At 35.9% G+C, this 13622-nt stretch overlaps 2 protein-coding genes across 2 annotated transcripts; one reads left to right on the plus strand and one right to left on the minus strand.

The window, feature by feature from the left end:
• Positions 1-2680: 2680 nt before the first annotated feature.
• On the plus strand, positions 2681-5398 carry LOC145031046 (Lung seven transmembrane receptor family protein). Its single transcript, XM_078979498.1, has 5 exons — positions 2681-3098; positions 3626-4544; positions 4633-4728; positions 4817-4953; positions 5052-5398. Exons 1-5 carry the CDS (start codon positions 2890-2892, stop codon positions 5203-5205), a joined length of 1515 nt encoding a protein of 504 aa, XP_078835624.1. The 5' UTR covers positions 2681-2889; the 3' UTR covers positions 5206-5398.
• A 4373-nt stretch (positions 5399-9771) lies between these two features.
• LOC145031050 (exocyst complex component EXO70A1-like) lies at positions 9772-12278 on the minus strand. Its single transcript, XM_078979510.1, has one exon. The coding sequence runs from the start codon at positions 12078-12080 to the stop codon at positions 10200-10202; it is 1881 nt and encodes a 626-aa protein (XP_078835636.1). The 5' UTR covers positions 12081-12278; the 3' UTR covers positions 9772-10199.
• Positions 12279-13622: the final 1344 nt, after the last annotated feature.

A 13622-nucleotide genomic window follows, 5' to 3' on the forward strand; every position in this document is an offset into this window, starting at 1 on the left:
TTGGTTTAGCAATCAAGCCCAATCATCTACTTATCAAGCAACTTCGTTATTGTAAACATTCAACATTATATGCATCTCATCTTCACAACAATACATATATACTTCAATTTGTTATTGATAAATAATTTCTTCTTTTTTGTTTGTTAGGGACGGATAAAAATTTCGTGTAAGTATCATAGGCCTTATCATATATATTATTCTTAAATATCAAAATATCATATATGTCATTCTTAAACATCAAAATTCTTAAACATCAAAATATTAATGATAATATTTAAAATATCATTCATCTACAACATGACAATATTCAACAACAAAAACTAAGCAATTAATGCATGCATTCCATTAAGAAAGGTTAAAGATGAAACATTTTGTTCGTCAAAAGAGCGAAATTCCAGCAAGTAACATCCAAAAAATACGAATAATTTTTTTTTCATTTTCAAGCCATCAAATGTTCCAAAATCAATAATGATAAAAATATATCTCAAACATCATAGTGAAATGATAATAATAAGTGCGGAAAATCATTAAGGGATGTTGTGCAGTCAAATCAGACTCTTCTCTTTGGAACTGGAACTACCTGAAAATGTTTAAACCATAAAACAGTAAGTACAAAGTTCAGTGAGTTCCCTAAAATACCACATGTCATACATAACATTGGACCCTACCCACATACCAGGCCCCGCCCTTCATAACAATCCCCACCCACGTCTCGGGCTCCTCCCACATCTCAAGCCTTGCCCAACATACAAACAAACAGACTCACACAATGTAACGATGCTTCCCTCATGTCGTGACCCACACAAAACACCTATTCTACTTAAAATTTCATACATCGAGGATCTGGATGTTACACAACAATTTAAAAGTATATGTTTCATTATTATAGACATAGAGATAATATGGTTAAAATTTTTAATTGTTATAATAATTTTAAGATATAAAAAAATGATTATAAACTATTAAAAACATTGTAAAAAAAGATTTAAACAAATATGATATTTTAAAGGTTTATAAATGGTAAATATGATATTAAAAATTAAGTAGAGCAAATATGATATTTTGTTGTTTAGAAAGACATATTAAATTCTCCCTTTACAATATGCAAAGTTTGTCAATTTGGGAAACATGGTAGATTATTATTTAACTTATCTAATTCATTGCGTCTTTTCCATTTCATTTTTTTTATTCTGATGTTTGGATTTCTCTGATTCAAAGTATTAGTTGTGTTAAATATATTTAGATCACTATTCACAAACACAATCACCTTAAAAAAAATCTCAAAATAACTAATATTACATTTATATGGTGTACACTAATTTTTTGGGTGCTTTTTCTTTTACTTGGATGGGATGAATATGCTCTTGTGGTTTGGTAAATATTGACAACTTATTGTACAATACATCCCAAACAACCATGCCCCATGGGTACCTATGGTAGCAAACCGGATTTATTAATTACATAAAAGAATTAGAAACGACAAATAAAAGAAAGTGCAAATGCTAAAAAATTTGATACATGGGCAATGAACTTCTCCTTCATGGACTGTTTAGGGTATCAACCATTAAACTCTCTTTCCAACATGTACATGAAACACAATCTAATCACATCTTTATCCGATAATTGATCAAGTGATTTTTCAAAAACATCATCTAAATGTTGCAACTACACTGAGTCGCTCTTTTTAACTAAAGGGAACACCCTTTATGGGCAAAACATCCTGCTAAATAATCACTAAACTGCAAATTTATTTCCAAATTGGAGCTTGTATTTGCTAGTTAAACGAACATTCTCACACCATCAATAACATTCAGCTACCTCCCAAAGCACGATTGTCTGAAATGAGTGTCACAAGTCAGACGAGTTTGTAACTTCACAAGATTAATCGCACCAATTTTAGGTTTGCATGGCATGGTCACATAATCGACGTACACATTTTTCATGTTGGAATAAAATTTATCACAGTTAGTTTAATCGAACTTGCATATTTTGTACCAACATTCTAAGACAATTTGTTGTGTTCCATGTAGTCCGTCGTATTTGAGAGTTCTTATCACATTTCGGTCACATGATACCTATTCTGGACATGTCGAAAAGTGGTTGTAATGGAAGGGGCAAAAAGTTTTGACACCCTATTACATTCTAAGACGTATCATGCTATGTAATGACCCGCAATAGCATTCTACGTTTTCTTAGAGAAGACGTTCCAAACTCATTCATCGTGTTACGAACTAAGTTTACACATTTCAGAGTACGTTTTATTAGCATCTAACACCAAAATAATGAATGAAATAAGTAAAGGAAACAAGAATATGCCTGTAAAACTACAATATCTTCAGATTCAACAACCATTTTCTTCAAAATGGTGGTTACCACATTCAATAATTTTTTTAAGTAGAAGGGACCACTCAACTTTTCTAGTATCCGGGCGAATTTGGACCCGAAATAATCTGTCTAGAACATAGTTGGTTATTTTAATTCCAAGGAAGAAAAAAGGGATCACTTACCATGGCAATGGAAAAAGCGAAGAGAGCGCAGCTCGTCATTGGGGAGCCGAGCTCGGCACAAACCACACGCGCATTCTCCGGAAACAAAAGAAGGGTGGAAATGTGGCCCTACAACCCAATACGTACAAAATCAGGAAATATGACTATTAATGGGCACAGTCGGTGTATGACTATTCAGAGCCGTGACACAGAATACAAGAACTCCCTAATACCATGAGTCAACTACAACTTAACCATGGTTAACCACTTAAAAATTCCTCATCGGGACTTTTGAGGTATTCAGCTGGAGATCTACCACTCACACCCCAGTACACACCCCCATAACACAGATCTGCGTGTTTTTCTCCTTCCTTAGATCTGAATTCCTTCAACAGAAGAAGCAATGCCGTTGCTGGATTCCTTGACGGCAATATCGTTGCTACTGCTTGTTAGGGTTTTATGCATTCAGGCTTCGGTGCATAGTTACGCTGGAGAAAAGTTCTCCAGAAAGGGAAATGCATTTGTAGTCCATGGAGGAAGTGAGGGAATCTACTACTCTCATCCTAACCTCAATGAATCTTCCGCGTCTTCCAATGGCGATGCGTATATACGGTACTCTACCTCTTTTGCTACTATTTTTGTTGATGTTTCGTGAAATGAATTGGATAACTGATGCGGTTAAATTGAATTAGTATCATATGTTAGCTGATTCAATATAAATTTGAAAATGAGAAGTCCATTTCACCCCCAAATGTTTTGAATAAGCTACATCGTTAGAAGCAACTATGTCCTTGTCACGGTTAATTAGAAGCTTAATTGAAGAACAGCAATGTTATTATAACGAATTGGCAACATTCATGCCAAATTCTGGTGATTCTCATGGATAGTAGATTGAATCCTCCAACAACAATAAGCTGTTTACTTGAACTGAGTTCGGGTAGGGTAGATCCAAGCTTACTGGTTAACGATTTATGTTTTCTTTAGACTCTCTATTTTCTCCTTAAGATTGGTTCATGTTTCACCTGACTTTTTAGGTAGTTATATTACGTAAAAGTGATGAGGGTGACATATTAGCCAAACAAGTATAGTTATGGTCATTCAGCTATTATAAATCTAACCCAATTTTTCTCTGGATGTAGTTTTGAAAAGATCACATTTCAGAGGACTGAAGAGTCTTCAAACATTAGCACAGGCTTCATCTATGCCATTCTTTTTGAAGTAGATGATCGCGAAACCATTGGTGGATCCGCATACGGAGGCCAAAGAGCTATCTGCTGCACATCAGATCTAGCAAAACTAGGCGCGTGTAAAGAAGGAGAAGTCATTCATCGCCTTTCAACAAGAAACCCTGGTTGGCCTGAAGTGTTCTATGTCCCATTTGATTCCACTGAAAAAACTTTCATCATGCAACCAAGATCTGTACAAATCACAAGAACAGGAATGTATAATCTATACTTCATGCACTGTGAACCACAACTCGTTGACATGGTTGTACAAGGTAAAACCATATGGAAAAACCCCTCTGGTTACCTTCCAGGAAGAATGGCCCCACTTTTGAACTTTTACGGGTTCATGTCTCTTGCGTTTTTACTCCTGGGAATCTTCTGGTTCTCTCAGTATGCAAGATTCTGGAAGGAGGTTCTTCAGTTACAAAACTGTATAACATTAGTTATAACTCTGGGTATGTTTGAAATGGCATTATGGTATTTTGATTATGCGGAGTTTAACGAGAGTGGGGTCCGGCCAACTGGGATTACTATATGGGCAGTAACTTTTGGCACTGTAAAACGAACTGTTTCACGATTGATCATTCTTACTGTTTCCATGGGGTATGGTGTTGTTAGACCTACCCTTGGTGGGCTTACTTCAAAAGTTGTAATGCTTGGAGCTACTTTTTTTGTTGCTTCTGAAGTTCTTGAATTGGTGGAACATGTTGGTGCTGTTAGTGATCTTTCAGGAAAAGCCATGTTGTTTTTGTCTCTCCCTGTTGCTGTTTTGGATGCTTTTTTTGTTTTATGGATTTTCACCTCCCTTTCTTCAACTCTGAATAAACTTCAGGTATACTCTTTTTTTTTTTTTTTTTTTTTGATAATTTAGTAGGGATTGATTGAGTTGTTAATGTTATAATTTATATATGATGTAACAGGCTAAAAGAATGATGGGGAAACTAGATATATACAGGAAATTTACAAATGCGTTGGCTGTAGCTGTTATTGTGTCTGTAGGGTGGATATGCTATGAGGTAACTTAAATGGCTTAATGGGTTAAGCACTTAATCTGGAAAAAGTGAAGGTTTTGACAAATGTGGGGATTTGTTTTGTTTGTTGCAGCTTTATTTTAAGTCGACTGATATATACAATGAGCAATGGCAAAATGCTTGGATCATTCCTGCTTTCTGGCATGTTCTGTCTTTCTCTCTTCTGTGTGTCATTTGTGCTCTTTGGGCACCATCTCAGAACTCTATGCGGTAAAAAAAAAATTAAAAATTAAATATATGACTCGTTTTTATAAAATATGTTTCGGGTGTTTAAAATGTTTTTAATATATTTTGTTTTTGTTGGATAGGTATGCGTATTCTGATGATGGAAGTGAGGAGTTTGATAAGGAGGATAGTTTGATGCTTATAAAACCATCTCCTGTTGCTACAAAAGAAGTAAGTGAAATGAGATCTGCGCTTCAGAGTGAAGATGGAGATTTGGAAGAAGATAAAACTGAGTAATTATGATGATATGGATGGGTTTAGGTGAGGTGGGGTGAGAGCGTTTTCTTGTATCTTTGGGTCTTTGTATGCTTATTAAGTAACTCTTAAATTTCTTTTGCTAAATATTATAGAATTTTTACTAATAGTTACTGTATATTGCACGAGGATTTTATTACTCTTTTTTTTATATATAAATGATTTTGAATTTTAATACCCGAAAAGGAGGGGGTTTACATAAGAAATTACCCACAAATTGTCAAATGGGATGTGTTGTGTATTATAAAACAAACAAACGTGTAGATAAAATGGAAGTTTCAATGATCTACATTATAATCATTTCCCACTAAACCCGTTAGTAAGCTGAAAACCCTTTTACTTTCATTGTACTTAACTACTTATTCTCCATTATAACCGACAATTAGCCCCACCTCTCGTAAATGTTGTGCTGGGTTCAAACAAAAAGAGCTATTAAATACATGAAAAGGAACTAGTTATTTAATTAGGATACATTATTGAGGTGACTAAATGGACTACTTGAATAGGTTAGGTAAAGACTTAATTTTGATACTTCTAAATGCATATCAGAACAGGTGGATAGATTATATATTTTTTATAGTTTTTCTTGAAGAGTTATTCACTGAAATGAGTATAAACTGGGGTGATATATTTCAAGAAGACCAATATTTTTCCAAAATTTAAGAAAATGACCATGAAGATGGCAAAGTTCACGTGGCTGACCTCACGTTATTACTTTTTTTGAAAATAGCTGTTTGACAACTTTAGTTTGCAAGGTTTTATTACTTCCATCGTCCCATGCAGAAGGGTGACAAATCGGGTCATCGTATTGTGTTTTTGTCTGACACGACACGGCAATGTTTTATGTAACATGAATACAATACGATACGATGTTGTGTTTTTTTTATAACTAATATGAAAACGAACTGATTAAAAAATAAAAAACACGAAACGACATTTCAAATATAACATAATATAACAATTAGTTAATTTAATTAATATTTAATCATACATAACACGGTTAACACGAAAAACACAACAAATAAATGCTAAATCGTATCAATTCATTATCGAATTTTGAATACGAACAGGACACGACACGATATCGTGTTTTTAGTTTTTACACTTGACACGAACACGAATTTGAATTTCATTTAATCCAAATTTCGTTTCATGTCGTGTATTTTTATCGTGTCGTGTTATTAATTGTCACATCTACCGTGCTTTAATATTTCAATTTAATTGGACTCATTCAACCTTCTTCCCATACAGAATCGTACAAAAGGCTTATATATGGTCGTTTTCCCTATTCCAACCGTGACCCTAAAAGAGGCTGAGAAGATTTTGAAAAGAAAAAAAAATCATTGTTACAAAAATGAATGTCGCATTACCTATACGGATCTCATTTGCCTACATTGTAAATTTGTAATCCATATGGTTTACCTTTATGTATCACACCACCCGCTCAAACCATAGTTTCCTATAGCCATACCATGAGCTCCTCCCCATCAACTATGTGGATATATTAGATGACGCCATCTCTTCTTCCACCTCTTCTTATTAAATTAGTAATTGTCATTTTCTAATATTATTGTTTGTAGTTTGAATATTGTTGTTGGTAATTTTAATAACAATATCGTCATTGTTTTTTTTTTTAACAGACATTTGTTAAATCTAAATTATTCCTTTCACTATACAAATTGGTTCACAGTATCTTTAATTTTATACCGTGGTTGTTTAGCTGATCAAATATTCTTAATAAATAGAAGAATAGCATTTAAGGTTTTTTATATCCGGTTTTCTCTCTCAATCTACTACTCTATCATCTTTATCTTCCTATATATTTGAACTAGTCACGAATTTACAAAATAATAGTATTAAAAGTACTTTTTTGTAGTTGATGGATGTGCAAGAATATAATTAGCGTTTAAGATTATATGCCAACGGATATTAACAATAATCGCACCTGAAATTTACATGTGTGTATAACCAATATCGGGTTCATTAGTTAGGTGTTAAGAAAATTATGTGGTGGACAATCAAATCAAGTTTTGAGGGACAATTAAAGATGATGCTTTCGTCAAAGACTTTGAAGTGACATGAAACTTTAGTCTAGGATGCAATGTGTCTTTTTTTTCGCTCACTCCGAAGGTGAAGGATCCTTTATTTCTGAAAGATTATAGGCCGGTCAACTTGATTGGGTGTATGCATAAGATCGTGTCTAAACTTCTCTCTTTACGTTTAAAAAATGTGATGAATAAACTTGTGGGGATTGAGCAATCAGCATATATTGAAGGTAGAAGTATTCTTGATGGGCCTTTAATTATTAATGAATTGGTTACCTGGTCGAAGAAAAATAAGAAAAAAGTTTCCATTTTTAAAGTATTTTGACAAGGTTTTTGACTCTCTTAATTGGGGTTTCCTGGATCTGGTTTTGGATCAAATGGGGTTTAGCAGAAGTGGATAAGATGTATCAAAGGATGTCTTGAGAATGGTAGAGCTTCGGTCCCCGTGAATGGTAGAGCTTCGGTCCTCATGAATGGTTTTGTTACTAAGGAATTTGTTATTAGACGTGGAGTTAGGAAAGGAGACCCTTTAGCTTCTTTTCTTTTCATACTCGCCATGGAAGCTCTTAGTATTACAATGAGGGAGGCTTGAGATCATCATCTCTTCCAAGGTATTATTCTTCCTAAGAGTGATAATTTCCCATTTCACCTTATCTAAGCGGATGATGTGATGTTTATTGGCGAATGGTCTGAGATGAATCTTATTTACCTCAATACTCTTAAGGCGCTTCTTCATGGCGTCTGAGTTGAAAGTTAATTTAAATAAAAGTAAGGCGTTTGAAGTGGGGGTTGATGATCTTGAAGTTGAGAATTTAGCTAGTATTTTGAGTTGTGAGGCACGTAGGTTTCCCTTCACCTACCTTAGGCTTCCTATTGGTGCAAATATGAAGCTTGCCAAGCATTGGAGTTCTATCGTGGATAAATTTAAAACGAGGCTATCTTCTTGGAAGGCTAATAACTTGTCGTTTGGTGGATGACTCACACTTGTTAAGTCGGTGTTGAGTACTCTTCCTCTTTATTTTATCTTGCTTTTCAAGGCTCCTGAGAAAGTCATTGATTGTTTGGAAAAAAATTAGGAGAAAGTTTTTATGGAGCGGTAAAGACGACAACAGAAAAATCAATTTGATTTCATGGAAGACCGTTGTTTTGCCTAAAGAAAAAAAGGGATTAGGTGTGGGGTGTCTTAGAGGATGAATGTGGCTCTTCTAGCTAAGTGGGTGTGGAAAGTCAAAACAGAGAGAAAGAGCCCTTGGTCGATGTGCATTAAAGCATGACATAAGATAAATGGTATCGATGGTAAGCCTATTGCTAAGGCTACTATTCCTAGTGTTTGGTACTCTGTTGCCAAGGTCAAAATCGATTTGCATGAGTGGAATGTAAGCTTGGATTCTTTTATGTTGAGAATGTTAGAGTTGGGAAATGATACCTTTTTCTGGAATGATAGATGGCTCGAGGATTTAATTCTCAAAGATGTGTAGCTTTATCGTATTGAATCCAGCAAGAACCGTAGAATTATTGATAGATTGTCCAACATTGGGTCTAGTAGGAGTATGGATATTACTTGGGGTTGGAATCGACATCCTAGAAGGGGGAAAGAGTTGGATTCGTTAAATGAGTTGAAGGGTAAATATGTTTAAAGGAGGACAAAAGAAAACGCAAGTTGTTCATGGCCTTGTGTTCTTACTCGGTGGTGTTGTGTTTATGGAAATCTAGAAACAATCTTATTATTTTCAAGAAAAGAAAATGCATCTCAATGAGAATAACGGATAATGTGCACCTTTTGTCTTTTGGTTAGATAAAACATAGGGCTAGTTTTAACATGTTAAGATAAACATGGTTCAATTGGTGTATTTCTCCTACGATTACTTTTATGTTATTTTATCTCCGCAGTTCAAAAAAATATATTGTTTGTTAGATGTATCCATATACGGCTATGATGTTTGTTGTCGGTCTTTGTGCATATCATTCAAGTAACATGGGATCCAATGGAAATCGATGGTGTGGAAGAGGATCCGATGTCATTTAAGCGAATAACATTTGTTTAAATCCTATATTAGAATTAATGTTTTAAGTATAACTAACTATAAACACATTTGTGAGAGTTTTCAGTCCATGTCGACCTATTCCAAGTTTTTATCAATTTGAATCGTTTGGGATTAAAAAACGACTCATTATAAACAAATGGATCAAAATTAACACCTACAAAATATTTAGATTCACACAAGGAAAAAAACTAATTAAATTGCAAATTAAAATAAAGCCAAGTTTCGAATGAAAAATAATATTTGCTTGTTGACTGGTTTTCTTCCAAAACTTCTTCAGCCTCCATCTATGAATACATTCAAAATAGATTTAGTCAAACCTATCCCCACCAAGAAAATTGGGGAATTTAGTCGAAACCACATTCCTCTTAACAATCATCCGAATGATAACAATTAACAGGAAAACTACATAATATGCAAAAGTCATGGTCAAGCCAAGACAGAATGAGAATGGTCAAACATGTATAAAACCCAACTTTGACCAGCCAGGCTCATCTTTATGATCAAGATAAATCTCAAAGTGGTGTTATAGAGACATATTAGTACATCTTTACCGATTCAGTCATTTTATATACATGACTTGATTGAAAAAAACAAAAAAAAAAAAAACCACATTGACAGACTCCAATTTCATGTAATGTAAGATGAACATATGAAGTATAACAAATTTCCATACAAACGAATGAAACCAAAATCTTAACTAGTGGAAAAATATAATCAAAACAAAACAAACAACATGCTTACACTTACAGAGGAGTAGTTCTCGACTCCTCGGGAGGCTTCATCATCTTCTTCTTCTTCTTTCCTTTATCTGATTCTGATTTCTGAACCAATCAATGTCAATGAAACACCCCACCAAAAAATAAAAGAATAATAATGTCCTACAATATCACTGTGATCTTCTTCTCGAATGCTGTGAAACTGCATACCCTTCGAAGAAATCCAACACAGCAGTCTCAAGATCTTCAACAGAGTACTTTATATACTGTTCAGGGTGCCTCCCATTCTCAATATGAGTCCTGAATCTTCCAAGAAACGATCTGTAAGCTGGAATCAATTTCTCTGAGATTGAAATCTGTAACTCCTCACGAAGCTGTGTGTCAGGGATTAACCATAACGCCTGCATTCTGTGTACTTCTTCAAACATGGTGTTGAACGATTTAAATCTCTCTCGTAATGCACTCTTTGAAACGCCAGATGAGAAGCTTCCACTCACGTGTAGACCTTCGTCTCTTAAGCAATACAGTACCCCGACCCATGTTGCTCTTTGGTATCGAGTTGCAGCCTGCCGGAATTTACCTGTGAGTTTTTTTAAATAACTGTCTCCGATCATCTCTCTTAGCTCCGGTGAACCTTTGATCTTCTGAACGATGTAATGGACATTGTTCATGACGAAGAGAAAAGCTAAGGAGTTGTCTTTGTAGTGTTTGGATTTTCCTTCTAGGTTGAATTGCAGAATTACGATTATCCAGATTAGATGGAGTGCTAATGGTGATTGACCTTCGTGGTCGGTGAAATCCATGTCTGGAGTGGTTAAATCGTCGGAGTATCTGGAGCCGGTTGCAGGTTTGGAGACTATTAATTCGCCTAGGGTTTGTTTGTAGTCTGAGATTAAGCTTATGTAATTCATCACATACCTAGTTAATGGATGAATCGTCCCTCCGGGGACTGGAACTCGAGAAGGTTCGCGAAGGACTGCGTTTTCGAACTCCGATAGCATCCCTCTAGCAGCCTCCGCTAGCCGGGAGAGTATCTCCGTTGCCTGAACCCTAATTGATTCGGCTGATTTGGAGAAAAAAACGGCATCGATGTCAGGCAATAAATCCATACAGGCGTCGTGTAAATCCAGGATCTTGAACAGTTTCTCCGGCGACCTCCGGCTAATACTGATAGCTTCAGCGAAATTAAAGAGCTGGATCGCCGGTCCTTTAACCGTTTCCATGAAACACGCATCATCGGCCGCTGTTCCTAAATCCTCGAAGATTTGCTGGCAAAGTCTCTTCTCACTGGCGAATAAAACCCTAATGCAAACTTTCGCGGCTCGAATCCATTTACCGATCTTAGCATTCAAGGCCTCCCATTCGAGGCGTTGGATATCGCCGATGCTCAATTTTTCAACGCCGAGCTTCTTGAAGCTAGCATCAACCGCGGACTTGCGTACGCTGCCGTAGACCTGAACGCACTCACGAAAGTATCCGGCGGCGATCATACGGTCAGCGATGCAACGGAGATCGTATATGCTATCGGATGGTATGAGATCGATCTCGCGAATACTACTCATGGATCTGTAGCTCGCGATTGTGGTACTGCTCTCTCCCCGTTCCAAAAACGAAGAAGATCCGTTTCTGGAACTGCTGTCCTCTTCCCCTCTGTTGCTGTAGTCGTCATTTTCATGAAATTCACTGAAGGAACTGCTGGTTCTGGGAGTCAAATGATTGGAAGAGATCGATTCTGTGAGTGATTCGGTTTCAATCGGGGTAGCGTGTGAGATGAGTATGTTACGGAACTCATCCTCTAGACGAGCCATAGCAATCTGGATGGTGGTGTTGACTTTCTTTGACTCTTCGTCGGCTCCGTCGTCATCGGACAAGGTCGTTGACTCCATGGAGCGTTGGATTTCATCGACAGCCTGCAAGTACTGGTCGATCTCTTGACGATCGCTTTCGAAGATCATACGGGCCCTTGCCTCCTCAGAGACCGTGGAGTCCCACCGGAGGACGATCTGCTCGGCTTGTTCAAGAGGTATCCGGTCGTTCTCCGGCGACTCCATGAACAGGTATATCAAAGGGGAAAGAAAGATTCAAAGTTTTGTGGAAGAGATAAAAGGGTTGGATCTTTGCATGAAGAATCTGTATGGTTTTTTATCTTGATTGATTTGTGCAGTGTTGTGTTATGTTGTGTTGTCGTGAGGCGTGTCCTGAAGAAGACAGAATTGAATTAGACCGGAGAACTTTTTCAATCAACAACAAAGTCTTGGTATATGTTCACATCTACTTTGGTTTTTAATTTTTTATTCATTCACTCTCAAAATCACAAAATTAGGGTTACCATTACCAATTATCGTCAGTTTAATTATTATTTCTTAAAATCATATGCTCTAAATTCAAAACACAGGTTAAAGGAAATATAACTGTAAATTTGTAATCGATTATTATAAAATTTTGTTTTTCGAACCTTAAAATCATATGCTCTAGATTCAAACAAAGGTTTTAGTGTCTACATGTTACTTATCTTGAATTTTTCACATTCTGCGTGGCAAATTTCATTAAGTTGTGAATGGCAAAGTACATGGATTTCTTAATAAAATCGAAATTCAAACTTAGCTTTTATTTGTACATTATTTTAATTATTAAATACAAAATGGGTATTGGTATCCATGTTCTTTTTCTTCTTCATCTCTGTGGGTAAATAGTAGGGATAATGACTTTAAAAGGTAATAAAGTTTCAAAAATATACAAAAAATACCATTATTTTATTTTTAGTACTCAAAATACCATTAAAGTATATTTTTTATACACAAAATACAAATGAAGTACATATGTGTTCAAATAATACCTTGTGGGTAACCTACAATAGCCGGTAAAATGGTATTTTGTGTACAAAAAAAACAAACAATGGTCTTTTTTGTACATTTTTGAAACTTCGTTACTTTTTTAAGTCATTTTTCCTTCTTTGAATGTAATGGAAATTTAGCTACTTTTTATAAAGAACCCTCCACTTCACTTTGGCCACTACTGTTGTTCATCGCCACCTTCCACCACCATGGCAAAACCATTTTTCTTATTCTTCCTCTTAATCATCTGCCTACTTTCATCAACGCCGGAATCTCACCGGCCACCTCCGTTTCTCGGCAAATCCCCACGACTTCTCAAAACCCAAAAATTCTTGTTCAGCCGAAGTACACTTATGAGACACGATACTTTGATCAGACTTTTGATCATTTTAGTTTCAATGATCTTCCCAAGTTCCAACAACGTTATCTCATCAACTCCGATCACTGGGTGGGCCCAAGCCCTAGTCATTTGGGTCCAATCTTCCTTTATTGCGGCAACAAAGGCGACATCGAATGGTTCGCTGCCAACACCGACTTTGTTTGGGAACTCGCCCCTCGTTTTGGTGCCATGGTCATCTTCCCCGAAGTAAAAGCCTTAATCACTCTACTCTACATTAATTTGTTCACTTGCAGACCTTTAATAATACAATTTTATCAAAAACTGTGTGATTTGATCTAGCATCGATATTATGGTGAATCGATGCTATATGGAAGCCAGAAAGAGGCATACAAGAATGCTTCTACTTCAGCCTATCTAAC

Source organism: Lactuca saligna, chromosome 1 (genome assembly GCF_052625555.1).
Source record: "Lactuca saligna cultivar CGN05327 chromosome 1, ASM5262555v1, whole genome shotgun sequence".
NCBI classification, from domain to species: Eukaryota; Viridiplantae; Streptophyta; class Magnoliopsida; order Asterales; family Asteraceae; genus Lactuca; species Lactuca saligna.